This window comes from Rhinatrema bivittatum, chromosome 8 (assembly GCF_901001135.1).
Source record: "Rhinatrema bivittatum chromosome 8, aRhiBiv1.1, whole genome shotgun sequence".
NCBI lineage: Eukaryota > Metazoa > Chordata > Amphibia > Gymnophiona > Rhinatrematidae > Rhinatrema > Rhinatrema bivittatum.
This window is the reverse complement of record NC_042622.1, coordinates 81,186,481-81,213,124: the sequence shown is the minus strand read 5'-3', so window position 1 is coordinate 81,213,124 and position 26,644 is coordinate 81,186,481. Positions and strand designations below refer to the sequence as shown.

Below are 26,644 nucleotides of genomic sequence, written 5' to 3'. Positions count from 1 at the left end.
ACATTTCCAGGTATCTGGATAGGAGTCTGCCGATGTTGAGGTGGCGTGGACTACGAGCCTCTTCTGAATTCAATTCATCCGGCGATGGTAGCGAGATGGTTTGGTTACGATGGAAGTGTGACACCACTTTGGGAAGAAACAAAGGGACCGTGCATAGTTGGATGGTTCCCGGGGTGAGTCTGAGGAACGGCTCTCGACAGGACAGTGCTTGTAGTTCTGAAATGCGGCGTGCTGAACAAACCGCCAGCAGGAATGCTTTTTTTAAGGTTAACAGGCAGAGGGCAAGACCTCGGAGGGGCCTGAAGGAGGCTCCTGCTAGGAAATCCAAGACCAGGTTGAGATTCCAAAGAGGTACCGGCCACTTTAGTGGTGAGCGGATGTGTTTGACTCCTTTCAGGAAGCGTGAAACGTCCGGGTGAGATGCTATGCTGTCGCCCTCGCTCTTGGAGCCATACATGACAATGTGGCTACCTGTACCTTGATGGAGTTGAGGGACAGACCCTTCTGTAGCCCGTTCTGCAGGAATTCCAGGATCACGGGAACTTTAATTGAGCGTGGTATGATGTCGTGGTCTTCGCACCAGGCTTCGAATATTCGCCAAATCCTTATGTATGTTAAAGATGTGGAGAACTTGCGTGCTCGGAGTAGTGTGTCGATTACAGCCCCCGAATATCCGCTCTCTCTCAGGTGAGCCCTCTCAATGGCCAGGCCGTAAGAGAGAATTGAGTTGGATCCTTGTGGAGGATCGGGCCTTGTTGCAGCAGGTCTCTGTGTGGAGGTAGTGGCAGGGGGGTCCCTGCTAGTAGTCTTCTCAAGTCTGCATACCACGGTCTTCTTGGCCAGTCTGGGGCCACTAGAAGTACTAGTCCCCTGTGTAGCTGTATCTTGTGGATGATTGCGCCCAATAGGGGCCACGGCGGGAAGATGTATAATAGGGTCCCCTGTGGCCAGGTCTGTACCAAGGCATCGATCCCCTGGGACTGAGGTTCCCGCCTGCGGCTGAAGTACCTGGGTACTTGGGCGTTGGACCGGTTTGCCAGAAAGTCCATGTCTGGTGTCCCCCACCGGTTCACTATCATTTGGAACGCTGCGGGTGACAGCTTCCATTCTCCTGGGTCTAGACTTTCTCTGCTGAGGTAGTCTGCTGTGATGTTGTCTTTCCTGGTGATGTGGACAGCTGAGATCTCCTGGAGGTTTATTTCCGCCCACGACATTAGAGGGTCGATTTCCAGAGATACCTGTTGGCTTCTGGTTCCCCCCTGACGGTTGATGTAGGCCACTGTCGTGGCGTTGTCCAACATTACTCTGACTGCATTGTCTCGAAGTCTGTGAGCGAATCGCAGGCAGGTTAGTCTGACCGCCCGCGCTTCTAGGCGGTTGATGTTCCATCCCAACTCTTCTGTGTTCCACTGCCCTTGGGCGGTTAGCTCCTCACAGTGTGCTCCCCACCCTCGTAGGCTGGCGTCTGTGGTGAGCAGGGTCCAGGTTGGTGAGGATAACCTTGCCCCCTTGTTCAGGTGGCTGTCCTGCAGCCACCACCGTAACTGGGTCCGGACCCTGCCCGGGAGCGAAAGACAGACGGCGTAGTTCTGAGACAGTGGATTCCATCGCGATAGGAGTGAGTGCTGTAGGGGCATCCACTACTTCCAGTGTGGATGCCATCAGACCGAGGACTTGCAGGTAATCGCATGCGGTGGGGCGAGGTTCGCTCAGCAGGATTTGTAACCGGTTCCTCAGTTTTGATCTCCTTGTGGGAGTCAGGCTGATCTTGTCTTCTTTGGTGTCGAATCAGACTCCAAGATATTCTAGCAACTGTGTGGGCTGCAAACAACTTTTGTTTGTGTTGACCACCCATCCGAGGCTCTCCAGTAGAGTTTTGACTCTGCTGGTTGCTTGTTGGCTTTCCTCTGGGGATTTCGCCCTGATCAGCCAATCATCTAGGAAAGGGTGTACGAGGATTCCTTCCTTCCTCAGTGTTGCCGCCACCACCACTATGATCTTGGTGAACATCCGGGGTGCTGAGGCTAACCCGAAGGGTAGTGCCCAGAACTGGTAGTGATGGTCCAGGATTTTGAAGCGTAAGAAGCGCTGATGCTCCTGATGAATTGGGATGTGAGGAACCCAATTGGGATGTGAGGAAACCAATTCATCCAGGGATGTGAGGAACTCTCCCGTTTGTATCGCCCTTATTACAGAGCGTGGGGAATCCTCAGGTGGCGGTTGACCGACTTGAGGTCCAGGATGGGCCTGAACATCCCCTCTTTCTTGGGGACGATAAAATAAATGGATTAATGCCCAACATTTATTTCTTGTGGAGGCACTGGGGTTATGGCCTTGAGGGCCAGTAGTCTGGTCAGTGTAGCTTCCACTGCCACCCTCTTGGAGAGGTCGTGGCAGGGGGATTCCACGAACTTTTCCGGAGGAGTTCGTAGGAAATCCAGGTAGTACCCCTCTCGAATGATGGCTAGGACCCACTTGTCTGAAGTTATCTCGACCCATTTGGGGTAGAATAGGACTAGTCTGCCCCCTATGGCTTCTTCCCTTGGACGGGTCGGCTAAATCTCATTGTGGGGTGTGGCTGGGGCCTGGATCAGAGCTGGTTCTCCTCTTGTTGTGCTTGTTCCAAAAGGACTGGCTCCTGCCCTCAGGGCGGGGCGCTTGATAGTTGCTTCTGTATGGGTTGAAGCATTGTGAACCTCTGCCCCTGGAGGCCCGGAGAAAGGGTTGCTGGTTTCTTTTATTCCTGTCCTCCGGTAGGCGCAGCAATGGGGACTCGCCCCATTTGTTGGCCAGTTTCTCTAGTTCGCTGCCGAACAGAAGGGATCCTTTGAAGGGCATCCTTGTGAGACGCGTTTTGGAAGATGCGTCGGCCGACCAGCTTCGGAGCCAGAGTTGTCTCCTGGCAACCACAGCTGATGACACTCCTCTGGCCGCTGTGCGCACCAGATCGGAGGCGGTGTCCACAAGGAATGATACTGCTGGTTCCATGGCCTTTCCAGGGGTGTTGCTCCTGATCTGAGATAGGCAGGCACGTGTCACTACAGTGCAGCAGGCCGCTATTTGTAGAGACATAGCGGCGACGTCAAAGGACTGTTTAAGGATGGATTTCAGATGTCAGTCCTGAGCATCTTTGAGCGCTGCTCCTCCCTCCACTGGGATAGTAGTGCGCTTTGAGACCGCGCAGACCATGGCATCCACTTTTGGGCATGTCAGGAGGCCTTTGGCCGCCGGGTCCAGGGTGTACATGGCTGCCATGGCTCGTCCCCCTTTGAATGTGGACTCTGGAGCACTCCATTCCAGGTCAATTAGCTGTTGGACGGCTTGTAAGAGAGGGAAATGGCGAGAGGTCTGACGGATTTGTCTTAGGCTCCCCCGACGCACTTACGCTCGGGATAGCGAGCTCCTTCAGCTGTGGATGACCAGGTCTGGGAGTTCGTCCTTGGAGAAGAAGCGTCTCATGGTTCGGTGAGGCTCTTCTAGGGGCTATCTAGGTGGGGCTTCTGGACGGTGGAAACATTTGTCTAGGCCTAGCGTGGCCTGAGGAATAAAGGTCTTCTGGTGGAGACTGTGGCTGTTTAGCCGGAGGCTCCGTCTGCATGTGGACGAAGGTGTGTAGCCCTTTGAAGAATTCCACCCATGAGATAGACGCTGAGTCCAAGCTAAGGGGCGTTGAGTCCCTGGAGGTCCCCGTCTGAAGGGGTATCCCGCTGGAATTTGCTAGGGCCGGGGTACCCACTGAGGAGCTAGTGCTCAGTCCTGGGTGGGGCTGGCCCTGGCCTGGATCTCCCAGGGCCTCCTCGCACTGGGCGCACAGGGCATTGGCCTCTTCGCTTTGTGCAGCTCTGATAGGGCATGCTGGGCAGAGGCCTTGAGCTCAATTCCCGGTGGTGCCATGGCTAAAGGTGCGTAAACCCTTATGCTCTCCGGCGCGTCTAAGATGTGTGTGTGGGTTGTGCGCGTAGATGTGCGTCTAAGTCGCAGATATGCGCTCAGCCCGACAGGCTCGCGATGCGCGTATATCTTATGCGCGCGGCCCTTGTGCGTGTACTTTATGCGCACATGTATTTTGTGCGCCTAGTTGGCCTTGTGCACCCGGATCGAGACGGCGGACAGAGCGGCGAATGGGGCCAATATGGCGATGGTGACCACGCGGGCAATATGGCGACCACCTCGGAGGGTCTCCATGTGGGAGGACCCTTGAAACTAACCGGGGCCTGGCCCTGCTAGTACGGATCAACCCAGTGGCACAGGTCCCGGCCGGCGACCTCTGTGACTCCTCGAACCTCGGAGACCGGAGTCAAGGCTGAAGATTTCTACCTTACCTTGTCTTCGGTGCTTACCGGCTTCGTCCCGGGCGGTCTCCAGCTGCGGGGGGAGAGGGCAAATACCTTCACCACCGCGCTCGAGTGTGCACCCGCTGCCTCTCAGCCGCGCCCGAGATCGGGGGCTAGGTCCTCGCTGCGATTTGGCCATCGGACCGAGGCTCACCTCCGAGGGACCACGGAAATCACCTCAGGAATTCTCAACTGGGGGAGAGACCCGAGGGTATCACCGCAGGAGAGCGGGGCTCGTCTTCAGGTAAGTTTTCTTTCGATTTTGGGTTTTCTCCGTTGAATTTTGTTCTAACGCTGTGAGAGCATGCAGATAGTCTCTAACTGCTATGGAGATCGAAAATACTGAAGAGCTGCACTTCCTGCAGGGGTATATGTACTAGGAGCTAACGTCAGACTGAAATCTGATCCGTCTCCAACTGCTATCAGGAGTACACTATACCCATTGGTCCTGAGTCCATCTGCTACATGCTAGGAAGTTGACAATTGGAATGCAGAAATGGGAGAAAATTTAACAGAGGATAATTGGAAGACTTTATGGAAAATGTACATAAAGTTTCTATCTGTTATAGGAGAACTGAACTCATGTACAAATTGGTCAGGAGGATATATAGATATCTGATGTATTTTGTAGCTTTATCACCACAGGCATCTGGCTTGCACTGGAGGGGATGTGGGCTCTTATTTTCATGTTTGGTGGACATGCAAGCCTTTGGTGGAATTTTGGAATAGAAATGTAACAGTGGTTTCTCAGATAGTGGGCCATTGGGTGTTGTTTCATCCTAAAGTATGCTTATTGGGGCTGGGGCACTGACAGGCCTTGACAGATATTAGTGTCTACTGTGTGGTCATTTGATATACGCAACACATTTCACAAAAGCTACTTACTGGAAATCGACCCCCTCTATTGCTCAATGAGATAAGCTGGTGCATGATATTGCTGTGTTGGAAAAATTAACTTCAGCCTTATGGAAGACTACTAGCTTTTATGAAAAAGTCTGAGAACCTTATTGTAAATATAAAAAGAATCAAAAAGGAGGGACTGATGTGCCTGCGTGCTATGTGAATGAGTACAATATATGTGGAGTTACTAGAGTGCAGTGCAGGTGTGGGACTTAGTGCGTTAACTGTACTTCAGTGAAGTTGGCATGGAACATGTGTTAAGAGTTGCATCTTTCTGTATTTGTCTGATTTAGGGATGCAAGCTTACCAAAGGTCACCAACTCTCTGCTTGACCCTGCTCAACCAGGAGGATGGCCACAAAGACCTAAAACCTCTGGGAGCAGACATCCTTCTTCATCAAAACTCTGACTGCAGGTTTTGCACCTCTACCATCTTTTGCAGACAGAGAATACAGAGCAACTGCAGATGGTACTCTGACTAATATACAGTAAAAGCTTTTCTTCTCTGTCTCCATCTGCTGATAAGGGAGAAATAAAACATGCATCTAGACTGATCTAGAGCACAATAGGAACACACCTTTCTCAACCATGGATAGAAAACATGTGTACTGTTTGCAGTGGGTAACAGTGCACATGCTGTTACACTGTGTGGGTATTTTTATCTACACAAGAGGCCAGGCAATGTTCCAAAGTGCATTCTACATATGTACACACATGTTCAATTGCGGGAAACATGCAGAAAACTGCTATCCTTACAATAAAAATTATTTTCTAATGGGATGCATTTCATCTTCAATTAAAGTTATTAAGATACAATTTTTAGTGGGATATTGAGAAGAGATCCTAAAGAAACTAAATCAATCATTAAATCTCCCGAAAAGGCAGTGCAAATATCCATTCTGGAGCATGACTGATGAACTGCCCAACACAGCAAATTATATATATAAAAAAGAGCAAGATCCTTTAGTACACATACTTAACACACAAACATTTTTCTCTCATTATTTTGTCTCTCACAATGGAAGCCCAGAATTTTGAATGCCTTGCACTTCCAATCCAAGCAGACAATGGAGCCTTCTGTTATACTGCCTTTGAACGCTATTTCCTGCCAGTTGCAGTGACTTAACCACTGTCAAATGCAGGATCAGGGGCACACTAGACAGTAGACCGGCAATGTAGAAGGAATTAGCTACTCACTTGGTTCTCAGGACTGTCATAGCACTGTCCCGGCGGTCTTGCCACAGAGCATGAAGGAAAGCGACGGCAGCCCGGTGCAGGAGAGGTGGACACCAGTACTGCTCCTGCCGCTGTGTGTCTATCAGTTCAAGCACTACCTGCAGGCAGCTCCACTCACCCATCTGGAATTCCTGCAAGGAAAGCAAGCAGATCAAACAGGGGAAACCTAGTCCACAAGGACACACGGGATGAGCTGAAGAGGACACTGGAAATACGATGCTCTTGTTGCAGAGAGAATTCATGGACAAATAGTTTCTTCAATGAAAATAGCACCATAGCAAGAATCTAAAAACATGAAGAAAAGGTTTTCTAGAAGATTTTTTTTCCTCTTGATAAATTGCTGAAGTTGGTGTCTCTGAGCCCAGATCTGAAACCAGTGGTGTCTCTAAACAGATGTATTTGGAGAGGGGGCAAGGGGGAGGACAAGCCAAAGTGACATTTCCAAATATGTCCATCCCCACAGCATGGTCCCTTGCCTTTAAGTTGGCTATAAAAGGCACAAGAACCTTCTGCGCAATTAAAAAAAACAAAACAAAAAAAAAACCATCCAGTTTCATCTTCCCAGTAAAACTACTATTAAAATTATTTGCTATCCCCATTCAACCAGTTCTTCAATATGGATATAAGAGTGAAGTCTGGAGTCTATGCATGAAGGATCAGAATCTCAATATAAATCTTGCACCTTGGATGTTTCCCCTTACAACTCACCCTACAAAATAAAATTTTCAAATGTTGGTGTCCCCTCAATAACAGAAACACAAACACCTTCTACTGCAAGATACTTTGTGAAGTAGAAAAAAACCCAGCAAATAAATAAATAAATAAATAAATAAATAAATAAATAAGAGACACTCAGAATGTGTGTAGTAACCCTGCTATAACACAACAGCACTAACTCACATAATTTAAACAGTACAACCCTACCTAGGAAAAGACAGCACTACAATTTCTTTTTTTTCCCCATTTGGAAATATTTTATTGTTCCAACTGTTTATTAAAGAAATCAACAATACAAATAGAACAATTTGCAGTGTTGGTGATCACACGCCACACATGATACAAAACAATAAATGCATTTTAAAGGATAATACATCATTGTCATTAAATAAGCATATTTCCCTTCCCCAAACCCTTCAAATTATCAAATTAGACCAACAATAGTTTTTTTTACAGAGAAATCTCAGTCCTCAATATAATCAATACTACCATAGATATTCATACAGAAAAAATTATTTAGCACAGCATTTTGGACTCTTAACAAGCAATATCTGCAAATAGGCATGCCACACCTCCAAGAAGGCCCTTAATCAGTGGGTGCAAGTCCCTACCACTGACATGCAATACAAAATGAAGATGTAGCAGCAAAACTAAATATCTTTCCACATCCAAAGGAGTATAATAATCTGTATTCCAAATCTAGACTTTAAGATGTCGCAACTGACAAGCCCAATTATAGCACTCCAAATCAGGAAGTCCCATAGCCCCCCTTTCCCAAGCGCCCAATAACTGGGTTATGTTCAATCGCGGTTTGTGCCCTGCCACAAAAATTTAGATAGGACTCTGTGTATTTTTTAAAAAGATTTTCGGGAGATATACCAAGGTAACAGTTGCAACAGGTATAACCATTTCAAGAAGAAAATCATTTTAAATAGGTTAATCCTACCAACTAAAGATAGGGGAAGAGTTTGCCAATGAGAAACTTAGCCTGCAATTTTATACCAGGTCTGGAACAATAATTCTCCTTTCCCTGTGCGTACCCAGATCAATCCAGACTCCTGGGTTTTGCCTCCCTTCCAGCAGATGGAGACAGAAAATGTTTTGCAGACACTGCCACATAACTTAGTGTGCCACCTGCAGTCTTTCAGTATTGGTTGGGGTCCCTTGGTGCTCAGTCTTTTCATGCTGAGAGGCAGACAGCTGGTGGATCCAGTTACCTCGCCTCCAAGAGCACTTGCGAAGCCTGCTGCTGATCTTCACCCTCAGGGAAGTTCTTTAATTTTCTTGTCTTTTTCATAAAGTTTAAAAGAAAGCTAGTTTAAAAAAAAAAGTGCAGGAGCAGTTGTTTTTAATTGCTTTCCCAGTCTGAGACGACTGCACGCTGCTGTTGCTTTCGGCAGGCGCTTTGTTCCAGCGGCTCCTGCTAGTGTTTTTCTGCTTCAGGTGGTGCCGCGCGTTCGGCACAGGGCCACAGTATGCCGTGAGGTTGCTGATGACCGTGTGAGGAGATGTGCATGCGCCTTTCGCGTGGCGGCCAGTGTCCCCGGTGCCTATCTGGGAGAGAAGTCACATAGGGAGCGACTGCGGAGGCGGCAACTCGGCAGCACGAGCCTGGGAGATCTTTGGCTGAGTCAGGGGAAGAGGTTGATCCCTTCCCGGTGAGTGTGGGAATGGTGGCCATTTTGAATCCTTCGCAGCTGCTACAGACGCTGCTGCAGGGGGAGGGGGATCTCCCCCCTCCTCTTTTACCAGCAGATCTGAGCCCCGAGGAGGCCTGGGGCATTCAGATGAGGACGATGACCTCCCAGTGGAGGTTTTGGTTGATTCATTCACATTTTCGTCAGGTTTCGTCCTCTTGCTGTACAGGGCTCATTTGGCCTGGAAAGCTGTGGAGCGGTACACTTCCAAACAAGGAGCGTCAGAAAGTCCACAGCCCAAGAGGAAGTCCAAGCTCTCTGGGACTTCTGCATCTACCAGGGTTCAGTGAGTCCTGTCTGCAGAGGGGGCGGCCAAAGATAACTCCTCCGATGATTTTGTTGCAACCGTCGCTGCCCGACAGCTTCACTCCGCCTACCTTTCTTTTTCTGCAACTCCTCCTGCTCCCTATGGACCGTCTGGCTGCCGCAGCGTCTGCCCGCCGTCCTCTCCGGCGTCCCCGGACCGGCTTGGGCACTGCCTCCCGCCATGCTCCTCAGGTACCTTAGGGCGTGCGTGTGCCACACGGCCTTCATTCTTATTTCCTCTATGGCACGAACTTCAGGGGCGCCCCCTGTGATGACATCACGCTGCTCGGATATTTAAGCCTCTTGTTTATTGCTAGCCTCTGAGTTAGCAAGGGAATTCTTATGGATGGGATTCGCTCTCCATACCCAGCTACTCTGCCTCCAACTTCTATTTGGACTCTTTGCTGTTAACGAGGTACCCGCTCCTTGGGGGCCTCTCTGCTTCTTTCAGGTCACTATCAGGAACCGGTACTCACTCCTGAGGGCCCATGTTCCCTGACTCGCTGCCTGTGTCCATCTACTCTTCTACTTGGAAGAATTTGCTACAGACACCATCTGTGAGTACTACTACTACTATCTACTCCTCAGAGCTGTTTCCTTGGAACCAGGTACTCGCTCCTCGAGGGCCTGCCTCCATTCCAGCACCAGTGCCATCTTCTATGGAGAACTGCTGTGTGAGTAATTGCCAACGAATCTCTGTGCCCAGGGATCTGGTACTCGCTCCTCGAGGGCCAGCTCTCCCTATCTCGGGGCTTCTCCATACTGGGGACTCTATGAATATCTCAGTGTACTCATTTTCTCAGTTCTTCTTCCTACAGCACTGCTACCGGAGAAGCCGCTGTTCCAGCGCCCTGAGGAATACTAGCCCAGCTGGGGTCCATCTTCTACTCACTACCGCCACCTCTGGTGGATTCACAAACTGTCTAATAAAAGATATAATCTGTGTTTGTGTGCCCAGAGCTGAGCCTGACCTGTGGCCCCTCACGGGACGTCCCCCCGTGGGCATGGTCAGCTGCCACAGTGTCCAAGGGTCCACCCAAACCCTACAAAACATAACAGATTTAGAGCATGGTGTGTACTCCTCCAGTGGCGGATCCTTCCCTTGGTGGGAGGGGGGGACACACAGAATAAGGGTCTGCAGGAGGAGTCTGATTAGGAGGGCGTGGATTCAGTCATGGATGGCTTATGGGATCCAGCAAAGGCTTTTTCATTCCACAAGTCAGTTAAAAGGTTGGTGGTCAGGGAGTGGGACACTCCGGATCCTGGCTTGAAATCAGGCAGAGCAGTGGAAAAACTGTATCTGTTGCTTGAGGACACTGGAGCTCCCAACAAACCCGAATGTGGATGCTTCCGTCTCAATGGTTACTAAGACAACAACTATCCCCAGTGGCTGGTTCTGCAGCTTTGAAGGATGTTCAGGACAGAAAGCTCGAGGTTCATCTAAAAAAAAAAATATATATTTTTTTGAGGTGTCTGCGCTCGGCATATAAGCTGCGATGTTCAGCAGTTTTATGCTTTGGGCTAGGCTACACTGGGTGCAGCAGTTGCAGACTAACAAATCCATCTCCTCTCAGCAGACAAAGCAGGCGGAGTTGCTGGAAGCTGTGATTGCCTTTGGCGTTCATGTGCTCTATGATCTCATTAGGACATCCTCTAGGACAATGATGATTGCTGTCTCGGCCAGGAGATTTCTTTGGTTGCAGAACTGGCCAGCAGATGTTTCGTCCAAGCCTCAATTAGGAGTGTTATCCTTTAAGGGACAATTACTCTTTGGAGAAAATTTGGAGAAGCTGATAAAGCATCTGGGAGAGAATAAAGTTCACAAGCTACCTGAGGACAAGCCTAAAGGGGCAAGGAGTTTCTCTTCTGGACACTCTCGGTATTGAGGGAACAGGCGTTTTCGGCAGGGTAGTTCTTCGGGAGGAGGCCTCGGGGAGGCTGCAGTCCTGGAACCAATCCTTTCCAGGCCGGAAGCTGAACAGAGATGGCTCTAGCCAGGGAGGCTCTGGAGCAAAGTCCTCACAATGAAGCGAGGCCAGTCCACTCCTCCATCTCGGTTATAGGGGGTCAGTTGACTCTTTTTTATGAGGAGTGGGCCAAAGTCACTACAGACCAGTGGGTCTTAAGCGTGATAAAGCAAGATTACGCTTTAGATTTTGCTTGTCCACTAAAGGACCTGTTTATGATCTCTCCTTGCACCTCCGTGGAAAGGAGACAGATGATGCTGCAGACCTTCGAGCTGCTGTTCCCGTTCCCTTGGAAGAACGAGGAATGGGACGTTACTCCATTTATTTCGTGGTTCCAAAGAAGGAAGGGACTTTTCATCCAATTCTGGATTTGAAGAAAGTAAACTTTGCTCTCAAGGTTCCTCAGTTTCGTATAGAAACTCTCCATTCAGTCATTGCAGAGGTCCACAAGGGGGAATTCTTGGTGTCTCTGGATCTGCTAGAGGCATTTTGCTCATAGGAATCTGACCCATCCATCAGAAATTTCTGCGGTTCAAAATCCTCGGCATGTATTTTCAATTTTGTGTCCTGCCGTTTGGACTGGCAATGGCTCCATGGACTTTCCCCAAAGTGATGATGCTGGTAGCAGCAGTTCTCAGAAAGGAGGGGGTACTGGTGCACCTGTATTGGGACGACTGGCTCATTTGGGCAAAGTTGGAGGACCTATGCAGGCATGCGGTGGATCTGCTGCTGCAGTCTTTGCGATCACTTGACTGGATTGTGACTTCGTCCAAGAGTCATCCCATTCCTTCTCAAGTGGTGGAATTTTTGGGAGCATGCTTCAATACCAAGCTGGGGAAGGGTTTTTCTTACAAAGGAGCACATTATCAAGTTGCAATTGCAAGTTCGCAAATTGCTGGAGATCCAAGTGCCCAGGGTCTGGGAGTACCTACAGGTTCTCGGCTTCGTGGTGTCCAGTGCCTTGGGCATTTGCTCATATGAGACCTCTACAGGCGGCATTTACTGTCCCGGTGGGATCCATTTTCAGAGCAGTTTCAGCTTTAACTATCGCTTACAGACTCAGCCAGTTCCAGTCTGTCCAGTCGGTCCAGTCGGTGCAGGACCAGTAGTCAGCGGAGGAAGCATCTTGGTTTCTCAATTGCTTTCAGGCGAGAGTTGTGGTTGGCGCTGCGTGCGTTTCTTCCTCTTTTGCACGGCCGTCCAGACAGGATCTTGTCAGATAATGCGACAGTGGCTTATATCAACCTATAGGGTAGAACCAAGAGTCAAATGGTGGCTCAGATGGCTCGGGAGCGAATCCACTGGGCAGAGCAGCATCTGGCATTGCTAGTGGCTTCTCACATAGCCGGGAAACGACAATATGTAAGTTGATTTTCTTGGCTGTCAACAGCTGGATCCCGGGGAATGGAAACTGTCTGAGACAGCGATGGCTCATCTGTTACAGGCGGGGCAAGCCCTGCATCAGTTGCAGGTGGGGCAAGTCACGCATGGATTTGATGGCAACTCTGTGAAATGCCAAGGCTCTCTGCTTCTTCAGCTGTAGAAGAGCGTGTGGAGTGGAGGGAGTTGACGCCTTGGTTTTTCCTTGGCCACGAGACATTCGGCTATATGTGTTTCTGTCATGGCTGCTGGTGGGAAAGATTTTGCGGTGTGTGGGGCTTCACCTGGGAGACGTGATTCTGGTGGCTCTGGAGTGGCCTCAGTGGCCTTGATTTGCTAATCTCATCAATCTAGTGATGGATGGCCCGTTGAGACTCGGTCTTCTGCCAAAGCTTCTACGCAAAGGTCCCATATTTTCAGAGCAGGTGGATTGTTTTGGTCTCGCAGGTTGGCTTTTGAGAGGGAACACTTAAGAGAGAAAGGTTTCTCTGAGGATGTTCCTACGCAAGCTTCCGTTGCACACATCTTTTCCTTCTTGCAAAGAGGTTTGGTGAAGGGTTTCTCCATCAACTCCATCAGAGTTCAATTGACGGCATTAGGTTGTCTTGGAGGCAAGGTGCACGCAGCAGTTCTGGCTGCACATCCGGATGTGGTGCAGCCACTACCCCGGGGGGGGGGGGGGGGGTTGAAGCATTTGCACTCTCTGGTTCAGAAGCTGTGTCCTTCCTGGAGTCTTAACTTGGTCCTCAAAGGAATGTGTGTGGCGAGGTGTGCCTATTAAAAAGTCTACTATAAAAGATCTCATTTTGAAGGAGGTTTTCTTGGTTACAATTTGTTCTGTTAGACTGATCGCGAAGCTTCAAGCCTTGTCATGTAGGGAGCCTTTCTTGAGAATTTCGGATTCGGGGGTCTCCTTGCGGACGGTTCCAGCCTTTCTGCCGAAGTTGGTTTTGTCTTTTTCATTTAAATCAATCAGTGCAGCTCCTGGCTTGCCCAAACCTGGAGGCTAAAGAGCCTCATGCGAGAGGACTTACAGCTTTTGGATGTTAAGTGTTCATTGTTGTGGTATCTTAAAGTTACCAACAGCTTCAGGTTGTCGGATCACCTTTTTTTGTGCCATGGAATGGTGCAAAGAAAGGGCTCATTCTACTCGTCCCAGGCGGTGTCCTGGGCTGAATGTCAGCAAGGGTCGCCACAAGATATTTGTAGGATGGCTACTTGGAAGTCTTTGCACACTTTGGGCAGACATTATTGTTTGGATATCCAGGCCCCTGAGGCCTTGGGCTTTAGTGAAAGTGTGCTTCGAGCGGGACTCTCACCCCGTTTAGGGAAGCTTTGGTACATCCCAGGAGTCTGGACTGAGCTGGGTACGTACAAGGAAAGGAAAATTGGTTCTTACCTGCTAATTTTTTTTCCTGTAGTACCACAGATCAGTCTAGAATCGCCCAGTTTAGAAAGGGAATTCTGGAGAGTACGTTCAGTATCTTATTATAATTATTCTGAACAATGGCATAGGTTTTGTTAGTCCTTCATGTTTTTACTTTGGGCGAGAATATCTGTTCTAAGTTTCCACTTCCCACTGTTCATTCAGGGGATATGATTTGTAATTGATGTTGTTATGGTTGCTATCTTAGCTTGGTAACTTATCAATACTGAAGGACTACAGGTGGCACACTAGGTTATGTGGCAGTGTCTGCAAAACTTTCTCTGTCTCCATCTGCTGGAAGGGAGGCAAAACCCAGGAGTCTGGACTGATCTGTGGTACTACAGCAACAAAAATTAGTAGGTAAGAACCAATTTTCCTATGTAGAAAACACATCAAGCTGTACTGCAACAGACCCTTACAGAAGCTACACAATAACAGATTCCTTCATTTCAGTCACACTTGCAGAACATAGACAGACCCTCTCCAAATACAGAATAAAGTGGCTATAAAGTATAAATGAAAACATGAGACAAAAACTGAACCGGAACCTGCAACAAGCTAGACTGTATGCAGTGCAACAATGGGAAAAAAAAGAAATAGTTTACCTGTAACAGGTGTTCTCCCAGGACTGCAGGATGTTAGTCCTCACAGATGGGTGACATCATCAGATGGAGCCCTGTCACGGAATACTTTTGTCAAAGTTTCTAGAACTTTGACTGGCACACTGAGCATGCCCAGCATGCCACTAACCCTGTGGCCACACGGGGTCCCCCTTCAGTCTATTTTTTTCCATGCAGCTGTTGCCTCGCGGTTTAAGAGCTCTGTGAGAAATTTCCTCACACTTTTCCTCACGGAAAAATTCGAAGTCCATCTGTTGTGTCCGTCGGTCTCAGACGGCTTCAACCTCTGTGCCTCACCTTTCTTCTTTCTCTCTCTTCAAGCCTTGGGAAGATGGCTGCTGCCGCGTCTTCATGCTGCTCATTCCGGTGTCCCCGGATCGGCAACGGCAATGGTGTTTCGCCATGATTTTCCTGAGGGCCTCCTAGGGTGCGAGCGCGCACGCCACCCACGTCTTTATCCACATCATGCCGGGAACCTCGGGGACGTCCCCTCCAAGTGACATCATCACATCCTGGTATTTAGCCTGCCCTTCATTTGCTAACAGACTGAGTTAGCAAGGATTGGATTGCCTCTGGTATAAGCTGCTCTGCCGCTTCCCAGCTGCCGCAGGAAGCTCTCTCTGCCTTTCGGGGTATTTCTTCACTAACCTGGGTACCCGCTCCTCGGGGGTCCTTCTGCTCTATTTCAGGTACCTATCTTGGGATACCGGGTACTTGCTCCTCGAGGGCCTGCTCTCCCTAATCTGGTGCCTGCCACTGAACAACTTCTGCCTGCTAGGACCTTCAACAATACAGCTTTCTGCTTCAGAGAGTATTAATCCTTTCAGTCTGTCTCATCTTCAGCGCTCTGTTTCTACATCCGGGACCTGTCCCTGCTACGCCGCACTGCCCACCACTTACTCGAATGTGAGACTGATCTCCTCTGCTGAGGACCCCGGACTACTTCACTGGGTTACCTTCACTGCTGCCCGCTCCCCGGGCAGTACCATCGAGCTGTACAATAAATACAACTTCTCTGTCTAGGCCTAGTAATGCGGTTCCTCACGGGGCTCCTCCCCATGGGAGTGGTCATCACCACAGTACCCAAGAATCCATTCCAGCACCTCATAACCATAACACCATCTTTGTTATTTCACCCTCACTGGGGTCCCCCATTGCGCTTCGTTCCCTCCGATGCTCAGTAAGTGTTTTTCCCGCGATTTGTGGTCAGTTCCCGGCAGCATACCTCTCGATGCCCGGTCACCAACCGTGTGCCACTTTTTTTCGGCATGGCGATTGGGTTTAGAAAATGCCTCGAGTGTCTGAGGACTATGTCCATAACGGATCCGCACAATGTCTGTGTTTTGTGCCTAGGGTCTTCGCACAACATCCATCACTGCCCCAGTTGTGTGCGCTCGACTGGAAAGGATGGAGCATTTGTTTCCTTCAAAACCCTCTGCTCCATCAACTCCAGTACAAAGTGCACCAACTAGAGAGGGTCCATCTACTTCGAAGGGTAACAGTCCATCACCGACATCTGTGTCACTGTCCTCTGTGCCGGAGAATGACCGGACCGAGCACCGTGGGAAACACCGCCATCGACATGCATCCCACCCGTTGCCAGCACCAATACTGCAGCGGCATCGACTTCCACCGAGCCGCCTGCGAAGAAGGCCTGGGGAGAAGAGCCCAACATCCTCTTCTGGACCTGGGATCCCGAGGCATTCCCCACCGATATCGGTGCTGGGTACTGAGCCTCCACAGACTCCTGTGGAGGCTCCAGTAACACCTAGCCTGCCTCCTACCCCAAGCGCAGTGTTGTCCACACCAGCCTTCAGGGATAATGGCCTGGTTTTTGGCAATCAGAATCATGGGAAGATGGGGTTAGAACAAACCTTAAAAGGTCAACTAGTCCAGGGCTTCCCAAACCTTCCTCAGTGACCCCATAGCCAGTTGGATTGTTAGACTATCATAGAATATGAAAGCAGATGAGCACCATAAAGTCCATCGTGTCTGCCCAAATTTATTCCAAGTGCAATGCTACAGATCTCAGTTATTTTTGGCTTTTCCTCTCAGTTCTTCACAACTAGGGCTCCTTTTGCTTATCCCATGCTTTCTGTTGGAAACAGGATGCTGGGCTTGATGGACCCTTGGTCTGACCCAGCATGGCAATTTCTTAAGTTCTTATGTTCTTGAATTCCATTACTGTTTTTGTTTCCACTACCTGCTGGGATGCCAGTCCATGCATTCATCATTTGAACATAAGAACATAAGAAATTGCCATGCTGGGTCAGACCAAGGGTCCATCAAGCCCAGCATCCTGTTTCCAACAGAGGCCAAACCAGGCCACAAGAACCTAAGATCCAAACACTAAGATCATCCCATGCTACTGATGCAATTAATAGCAGTGGCTATTCCCTAAGTAAACTTGATTAATAGCCGTTAATGGACTCCTTCTCCAAGAACTTATCCAAACCTTTTTTGAATCCAGCTACACTAACTGCACTAACTACATCCTCTGGCAACAAATTCCAAAGCTTTATTGTGCGTTGAGTGAAAAAGAATTTTCTCCAATTAGTCTTAAATGTGCTACTTGCTAACTTCATGGAATGCCCCCTAGTCCTTCTATTATTCGAAAGTGTAAATAATCGAGTCACATCTACTCGTTCAAGACCTCTCATGATCTTAAAGACCTCTATCATATCCCCCCTCAGCCGTCTCTTCTCCAAGCTGAACAGCCCTAACCTCTTCAGCCTTTCCTCATAGGGGAGCTGTTCCATCCCCTTTATCATTTTGGTTGCCCTTCTCTGTACCTTTTCCATCGCAACTATATCTTTTTTGAGATGCGGCGACCAGAATTGTACACAGTATTCAAGGTGTGGTCTCACCATGGAGCGAAATAGAGGCATTATAACATTTTCCGTTTTATTAACCATTCCCTTCCTAATTATTCCTAACATTCCGTTTGCTTTTTTGACTGCTACAGCACACTGAGCCGACGAATTTAAGGTATTATCCACTATGATGCCTAGATCTTTTTCCTGGGTGGTAGCTCCTAATATGGAACCTAACATCGTGTAACTACAGCAAGGGTTATTTTTCCCTATATGCAACACCTTGCACTTGTCCACATTAAATTTCATCTGCCATTTGGATGCCCAATCTTCCAGTCTTGCAAGGTACTCCTGTAATGTATCACAGTCTGCTTGTGATTTAACTACTCTGAATAATTTTATATCATCCGCAAATTTGATAACCTCACTCGTCGTATTCCTTTCCAGATCATTTATATATATATTGAAAAGCATTGGTCCAAGTACAGATCCCTGAGGCACTCCACTGTTTACCCTTTTCCACTGAGAAAATTGACCATTTAATCCTACTCTCTGTTTCCTGTCTTTTAACCAGTTTGTAATCCACGAAAGGACATCGCCTCCTATCCCATGACTTTTTAGTTTTCGTAGAAGCCTCTCATGAGGGACTTTGTCAAACGCTTTCTGAAAATCCAAATACACTACACATCTACTGATTCACCTTTATCCACATGTTTATTAACCCCTTCATTAACCCCTTTGTGTGATGAAATATCTAATTATGTTGTGCCCAAGTCTACCTCAAAACATGGCCTCTTCCTTTTCTATTCCCAAATGAGAGTAAGGAAGGCAGAGCAGCTGGGTGATAGGGTTTAATTTTATTGCATAGGATCATGCTTTATTTATAAAGGTATTGTATTTTAGTATTTACTGAATGTATATAAACTGTATTTTAAGTATTTAAACTGGATTATAAATTGTTTATTAATTTTGTAAGCCACTTTGCGTAACCCTTTAGGGTTAAAAAGGCAGGGTATAAATTAAAGATAATACACATCCTGTTGTCCTAGGAGAACACCTGTTAGAGGTAAGCAACTGTTAGTCCTCACATGTGGGTGCCATCATCCGATGGAGCCTGGCACAGAAAACGTTTGCCAAAGTTTCTAGAAGCTTTGACCAGCAGACTGAGCATGCCCAGCTTGCCGCTATCCGCACGTCCATGCGAGGTCCCCTTTCAGTCTCGTAACATAGAAAATACAAGCAAAAAATAAAACAACAAACTAGAAGGAGAACCCAACTCCATGGGGAAGCGGGTGGGATTCCTGAGGACTAACATCCTGCTGTCCTAGGAGAACACCTGTTACAATTAAGCAACTGCGCTTTCTCCTAGGACAAGCAGGATGGTAGTCCTCACATGTGGGTGAATTCCAAGCTCCAGACTGTCCCGGAGCACCGGAGGGACCAACAGTGATGAGCAAGGTGCCAACAGGCACAACACAACTGTGGCGCTGTAGGTCGGCAGGGGACTGTCTGGTTCTCAGAGGCAGGAAGAGGTGGGTTTAGGCCTGGAAAAGGTTGCGCAGGACGGACTGACCGAAGGTACTGTCCTGAAGCCCGTCTTTTTCCAAGCAGTAATGAGCTGCAAATGTGTGATGGGAACTTCAGGTTGCGGCATGGCAAATTTTGACAATGGGGACTGCACACAAATGAGCCACTGACGTCGCTATAGCCCGCACAGAGTGAGCCTTTACTCTGCTGGCCAGCGGAAGGCCTGCCCATGCATAGCAGCCAATTGGACAAGGTCTGTTTAACCACCGCCAGCCTCAGCCTATTAGAATCAAAAGACACAAAGAGCTGGGTGGACTGTCTGTGGCCGGCAGTGCGATCCAGGTAGAAGGCCAAGGCCCGTTTACAGTCCAGGGTGTGAATGAGGCCTCGGAAAGAAGGTGGGTAGAACAAAGGACTAATTAAGATGGAAATCAGTTACTACCTTGGGCAGAAACTTTGGATGCGTACGCAGAACCACACAATCGTGGAAGAACCTTGAGTATTGTGCGTATGTAACCAGCGCCTGAAGCTCAATGACCCTTCGAGCCGAAGTAATTGCCACCAAGAAGATGACTTTCCAGGTGAGAAACTTCAGATGTCAGGATTGCAGTGGCTCAAAAGGAGGTCGCATGAGCCGCGCTAGGACTACATTGAGGTCCCAAGACACAACCGGAGGCCGAAGGGGGGCTTCAGCTGGAGGAGGCCCCGCATGAAACTGCCCACTAACTGTTGGATCGAAGTGGGCGTGCCAGCGATATCTCAATGGTACGTGCTGACAGTGCTGAGGTGCACCCTGACTGAGCTGGTCTGAAGCTCAGACTTGGACAGGTGCCGTAGGTACTTCAATAACCGAGTAATGGGGCATGAAAATGGATCTAAATCATGACCCGCACACTAGATGGAAAACCTTTTCCATTTCAGGCTGTAAGACTTCCTGGTGGAGGGTTTGCGAGACACCACCAGAACCTGGGAGACGCAGTCCAAAAGCTCCAAGGGCTGGAGGAATACGTGCTCAACATCCAAGTCGTGAGGGCCAGTGCCCGGAGGTTTGGATGGCGCAGCATGCCCTGATTCTGCAAGATGAGATCGGGCGCCATCCCCAGCCAGATGGGCGTCTGCACCAACAAATCCTGCAGAAGCGGGAACCAGACCTGTCGGGGCCAAGAAGTCACTACGACATGGTCCACCTGTCCTGCTGAAACTTCAGCAAGAGTCCTCAAGAGGAGCGGCAGTGGGGGGTAGTCGTACAGTAGGGCCCCAGTGGAGGCAGAAGGCATCGCAGGCCAGATGGTCATTCCCCAATACCAGGGAGCAGAACCTGCTCACCTTGTGGTTGAGTGGGGGCGTGAAGAGATCCACATCCCACGTACCAAATTGGTGAAAAAGCTCGGCTGCTACCTCTGGGTTGAGGGACCACTCGTGCGACTGGAAGGAGTGGCTTAAGCGGTCCGCCAGCACGCTGAGATGGCCTGACAGGTAGGTTGCTCGCAGAGACATTACCTGTGAAAGGGCCCAGATCCACACTTGCATCGCCTCGTGGCAGAGGAGGAACGAACCCATGCCACCCTGCTTGTTGATATACCACATTGCGACCTGGTTGTCCGTCTGAATCAGGACCTCCTTGGATGACAACTAGTCCCTGAATGTCCAAAAGGTGTATCGGATTGCCTGACGTTCCAGTAAGTTTATCTGAGAGCGAGCTTCGGAGGCAGTCCAGAGACCTTGCGTGTGGATACCTTTCACATGGGCTCCCCAGCCCTGAGGGGAAGTATCAGTGGTGAGGATCACCTGAATTGGAGAAGGTAGGAAGGGAAGTCCTTTTTCCAGGTTGGAAAGATCTTCCCACCAGGATAGAGACATCCTTAGAGGGTCTGTAATTGTGACAGGAACCTCGAGATCCTGAGACGCCTGCCACCACTGGGACCACAGGGTCCACTGGGCTCTCCTCATGCAGAGGCAAGCCAGAGGAGTCACATGGGTGGAGACCACCATGTGGCCCAGTAAATGGAGTAAAAGGTGGGCTGGCACCCTCTGACTGTTTCGGACAAGGGTAGCCAGCGAGGCAAAGGCAACTGCCTGGTCACTGGGCAGAAAAGCTTTTGTCTGCGCCGTGTCCAACCTGGTGCCTATGAAGTCCAGCTGAGGAGTCAGGCAGAGATGCGACTTGGGGAAGTTTATAACAAATCCCACAATCTGCAGGATCAGACTCCGGAGTGGAAGTTGCTCTTGACCAGCCAGTCGCCCAGAAAGGGGAACATGTGTACCAAGTGACGCCTGAGGTAGACAGCCACCACCACTACTAAGCATTTGGTGAAAACACGGGGGCGGGGGGGAGGCAATGCCAACCCAAAGGGCAGCACTTTGCACTGGTAATGTGCTTTCCCCACCATGAAGGTAGGTACCTCCGGTGGCTGGGCACAATTGTAATGTGTGCCTAAGCCTCCTTGAGATCAAGGGAGCAAAGCCAGTCTCCTTCTCTGAGGAGCAGGATCAGCGTGCCCAGACCATCTTGAACTTTTCTCTTTCGAGAAACTTGTTCAACGCCTGGAGGTTGAGAACGGGGCACATGCCACCCATTCCTATTTGGGATGAGGAAATACCTTGAATAGAACCCTCAGCCCTGCTGATGGCGAGGCTACCGGTTCCACTGTGCCAGCTGTAAGGAGGGCGGAGAGTTCCATCTGAAGAATTATCAGTTGGGTGGACAAATCCCACGATGGATATGGGAACAGGTGTGTGGTGTACGAGCCCGGGCACCTGGAGGACAATATTTCCTCTGTCGGTAAAAGGGCTTCCAAGAACCCTGTCTGGAGGATTTTCTGGGTGAAGATGAGCCTTCAGAGGCACTAGCGGACAGCTGTTGAAGGATATCATGATGGTCCTTTAATTGCGCCACCACATCCCAGACCTTATCTCCGAAGAGGTTTTCACCTGTGCAGGGGAGGTCGGCTAGCCTGTCCTGGACCTCCGGCCGGAGGTCAGAGGCCTGGAGCCATGCCATTCTCCTGGCACTGATGCCCACAGTGGCTAAGCAGGCTGCTGTCTCAAAAACATAGTGGAATGCACCTCGTATTTCCCCGCTTCAAGACCCAACAGGGCAATGGCCTACTGTTGTTGGGGGGAGGCCCTCCTCAAAGTCCTGGACTCATTTCCAGAGATTGTGGTTGTATTGGGTCATGTAAAGTTGATAGGCAGTGATGCGGGCCATCAGTATGGCGCCTTGGAAGACATTCCTACCCAAGGCATCCAGCTCCCTATGGTCGCTTCCCAGAGCAGCGGAGGCATAGGTGCTGGAGCACTGGGCATTTTTCAAAGCGGACTCCACAACCACCAACTGGTGGGGAAGTTGCCGCTTGTCAAATCCTATGGCCTGTTGCACCAAGTAGGTGGCGTCAGTCTTTCTATTGATGGGGGAGATAGAAATGGGGTGCTCCCACATGCTGAGGAGGTCGTCCTTAAAAATGTCGTGAATAGGAACCACCACAATCTCCTTAGGAGCATCGACGAACTGGAGAACATCCAGCATTTTGTGTCGCACATCCTCCATGGTGAGAAGCTGAAAGGGATGGCCTCGGCCATAGCCCTGACAAACCCCTCAAAGGACAAGTCCTCGGGGGGTGATTGGCGCCATTCCTCCAGAGGGGAAGGTTCTGAGAGGGGATTGTCTGAATACACAGAGGATGAGTCTGTGGAGTCATCACCCCAAGGGTTATAAGGCCCTTCTTCCTCACTAGGATCAACGTGCCGTGGGGCAAGGTCCATGAGGGACATCGTCCCTGGGCTCTGATGGCTTCGGAGGCCTCGAGGACATTGTGGGACTAGATGGTTCCCCTGGCATTGAGGGGACCGGAATCCGTGGAAGGCCGGAAGGTCCCGGCACGGGCTCGGGGAACCATGATTTGAAAAACACGGTACTGGCTGTATCTTCCTCCTCGGAGCATCCGAGGATTGGGATGGATCTGGTGGAGGGCATCGGTGGCCGCTGGGGAACCAAGGGTCCCTTGAGCACCGGCTATGTCGGACGGGTACCCAGGAGGATGTTCAGACGCTCCAGTAGGGGCGCTAGCATTGAGAGTGGAGGCTCAAGCACCAGTATGGGGGCCGGTGGTGCAGGCAGCTCAATGCTCTGGAAGGCTTTAAGTACCACAGACTGCATCCTGCGGTCCAACACCTCCTGAAAGCCTAGAGTGGCCCGCACTGAGGGAGGGGGTTGAGGCATCACTGAATATTCCTCAGACTACCAGGGGCATCGGAGGATGGGGCCTCCGATGGCCTTGTCATTTCGGTGGCTGCTCGGCAGCTGCCGATGCCATCCCAGAACCGTTGCCATGCGTAAACGGCGACCAGTGGTGATGCTTACAGGACCTCCTTCGGTGCTCAGCCTGGTCTTTCCCCAGGGCCGAGGAAGCAGAAGATACTGGCGTCCAGGAGAGTGGTGAGATTATTGAGGATCTATCACCGTCCCCTTGATCCTTGGAGGTACTAATGAGGAGGATAGCCAGGGGAAGCGTGTCCGAAGGCTCCCCATGACTTCTAGGCGTCTATGGGACTGATGCAGGAGTAGAAGGAGCAGATTTTGGGGCCCCAAAAAGTTTCATCATCTTATAGAGGCACGCCCGACGCCCTTTGTGGGTCATCTGGTCACACAGACGGCACCCCATGGATGTTGTGCAAGGTCTCCAGGTAGAGGACTCAAACCTCGTGCTGTTCCATGATGGACATGGCCACGGGCACTGGGGGCACAGACAAAAGCTGGTTGACGCCATAAAAATACCCTACGTGCAGTCTATGACCGGTGAGAGTCAGGAATCGACCGCAAAGTTGGAAAACGGTAATAAAAATAAAACCTACCACACCAAAGAGGCACCAACCACAAAGGGGGACCCAATGAGGAAAAAAACGTCAGGAACCCGAAACTTATCAATGAAAATAAGAAAAAATGGAGAGCTCCACGACCATGAGGCAACTGCATCACAGAAAAGAAGAGATTGAAGGGGGACCTCGTGTGGACGCGCGGATAGTGGCAGTCTGGGCATGCTCAGTCTGCTGGTCAAAGCTTCTAGAAACTTTGACAAAAGTTTCTGTGCCAGGCTCCATCTGATGATGTCACCCTCATGTGAGGCCTACCATACTGCTTGTCCTAGGAGAAGACTGGATATTCACTGTTGCTAAGGGTCAAGAAAAGATTCAAATCCTGAACTAGAGTTTCTTTCAGCTTTCTCTCTCACCCCTCATACTCATACCCATTTGCCACATTTAACTACCTCTCTCCTTGTTCCCTGGAGTTTTCTTTTATTTTGTAACCAGATCAGTCTGCAGAGATCTTTATAGATACGCAATATGCATAAGTCTTTATCTAATTCAAAAAAGGAAGAAGCCACTATACATCCCCATCATTCATTATATTCTAAAAATAAAGGACCTCATCAATTCTAAAAACATTCTGGTATCTTAGAGGTACTCAAAAAGCTTCAATAACTGGAAAAAAAGTTTTTAAATAATATATGAAAGGAGACAAGAGGGAAGGGTTGCCTCATTACCTTTTCTTGAAGAACCCGGGGGTACGAGCAGCCTCATTGCCCAGACGGTGTTTCAGAGACGTGCCTTGACGTGGAAGGCGGGACCCCGGAAGTGATCCTATAAGATCGGGACCTTCAGCACTTCCCTCTGAGACTGAGAGGGAAGGATTGCCTCATTACCTTTTCCTGAAGAACCCGGGGGTACGAGCAGCCTCATTGCCCAGATGGCGTTTCAGAGACATGCCTTGACGTGGAAGGTGGGACCCCGGAAGTGGTCCTATAAGATCGGGACCTTCAGCACTTCCCTCAGACTGAGAGGGAAGGATTGCCTCATTACCTTTTCCTGTAGAACCCGGGGGCGGTACAAGCAGCCTCATTTGCCCAGACGGTGTTTCAGAGACATGCCTTGACGTGGAAGGCGGGACCCCGGAAGTGGTCCTATAAGATCGGGCCACTTGCGGTGCGCCGCCGACGCGCCGCCAAAGCCGCGCACGCCCAAGGGGTGCACGCCTTTGTTGGGCTTTGCCTGGCTTCGCATGGATTTCGGATGGAACTTTGATTTTTAAATACCTCCCAGTCTCCAGTTGGGGAAATAAAGATTAAGACGACCAACCCAGCCAAGCTAAGTATTTTCTTTGCTTTTCTCTTTATACAACAGCATGCCTCACTCAGCCCGTAAAAGAAGGGCAAGGGAAAGGCCTGCTAATGATTGCTTGGCTAGTCCGGGGTTGGGCCCATTGGATGTCCACATCAGAAGGGCTTCCTCTCAACCAGGTGATATATCACTTGAAGGTTTGCAGGAAGGCACGGCAAATCTTCGTGAACTGGAGATCTCTTTATCCCCGGAAGTTAGACTCCCTCCTGAGAACCCTGCTATTGTAAGAACTGATCTGATTACAGGCAATCCATTGCCTATTGAAGAAAGTGGCGAGTTGGGAATTGGACTGGGGACAACTTCAGATGTGCGAGCAGAGCAAACTAGTTCTACTAGTAAACCAGGGGGGAAGATAACTTAAGGTTTTTTGTCAGCTCAGGGCCAAGATTTAAAAGGAGGGAAAATGGATATAATTTCTATAGAGAGACCTTCAGTTTTTTCCCTGGAAACCATCTGGGACACTTTAGTTATTTAAATAAAAATGTTGACATTACAACTGAATCCAATAGTTAATAATTTGGAGAAAATTGAGTTTAAGGATTAATAAGATAACTGCTGATGATGGTGTAAGGGATCAGCTCATTGAAAAAAATATAGCTGAATGAAGAAATTAAAAATTTAAATGAGCTAATTGTAAAAGAAATCAATATCTTTCTAGGAAAATGGAGGGTATGGAAAACCAACAGAGGAATAAAACTTAAGGCTGGTTAATTTTCCCAAAGTTCCACATCTCTCAGCTAGAGAGATGTGGAATAAATATGCTATTGAAGTGTTAAAAATTCCCCAGCAAAACGTTACCTCCCTTAACTCAAATATATTATATTCCCTCGTGGAAAAATATAGACAAAGATAAAGAACAAACCATCTTTGACACTTTTTAATGTAACTGATATATTAGCATCTACAAATTTAGATCTAGCTCAACCAGCCACTTTAGTAATTTCTTTTCTGTTAAATACAGACAAAGAATGGGCTCAGAAGCTCTTCTTCAGGAACATAGAAGAAAAATTTTTTCAAATGTCTGAAAGAATGTTTCCTGATGTCACCAAGGAAACTCAAAAGAGGAGAAAGAATTTCTTAGTTTAAGAGCTGAAGTTGTGCAAATGGGTGCCTCATTTAAATTGAAGTTTCCCTGCAAATGCTGTGTTGAGTGTCAAAAAATTAGATATTGTTTCTATTAACCCTCACAATTAAGAAAACTTATAGTAGACAAACAAAATGAAGCTGCCCTGAGAAGTACAAGTATAACACCTCAGTAAGAACTCTAATTATAATTAATTATTTAGGGAACCCTGTTTGGATCGTCTGATATTTTTTTTCTTTTTCTTTAAAGTATGCCTTATTAAATTTCCTACATCTTTTTTCCCCATTATAGAGGACTTAGAAATTTTGGTGAAAAGATGATATATATATTTGGAATATAGGAATATTTCCTTAAGTTGTATTGTTTCGCTTTTTCACCATGTATCTTAATCAAGTATATATGCTTGTATATTCTGAAAATATGATAAATAAATAATGAAAAAAATATATATGAAATATCATATC

At 48.8% G+C, this 26,644-nt stretch overlaps 1 protein-coding gene across 6 annotated transcripts in view; it reads right to left on the bottom strand.

Moving 5' to 3' along the window:
• The window catches only part of NUP188 (nucleoporin 188), a 370,052-nt gene that overhangs the window by 94,636 nt on the left and 248,772 nt on the right, over nt 1–26,644 (bottom strand). For all 6 annotated transcript variants that reach the window (XM_029612592.1, XM_029612589.1, XM_029612591.1 and 3 more), the window contains exon 27: nt 6,431–6,600. In XM_029612592.1, the coding sequence (XP_029468452.1) occupies nt 6,431–6,600 (170 nt within the window). The remainder of the gene's footprint in view (nt 1–6,430; nt 6,601–26,644) is intronic.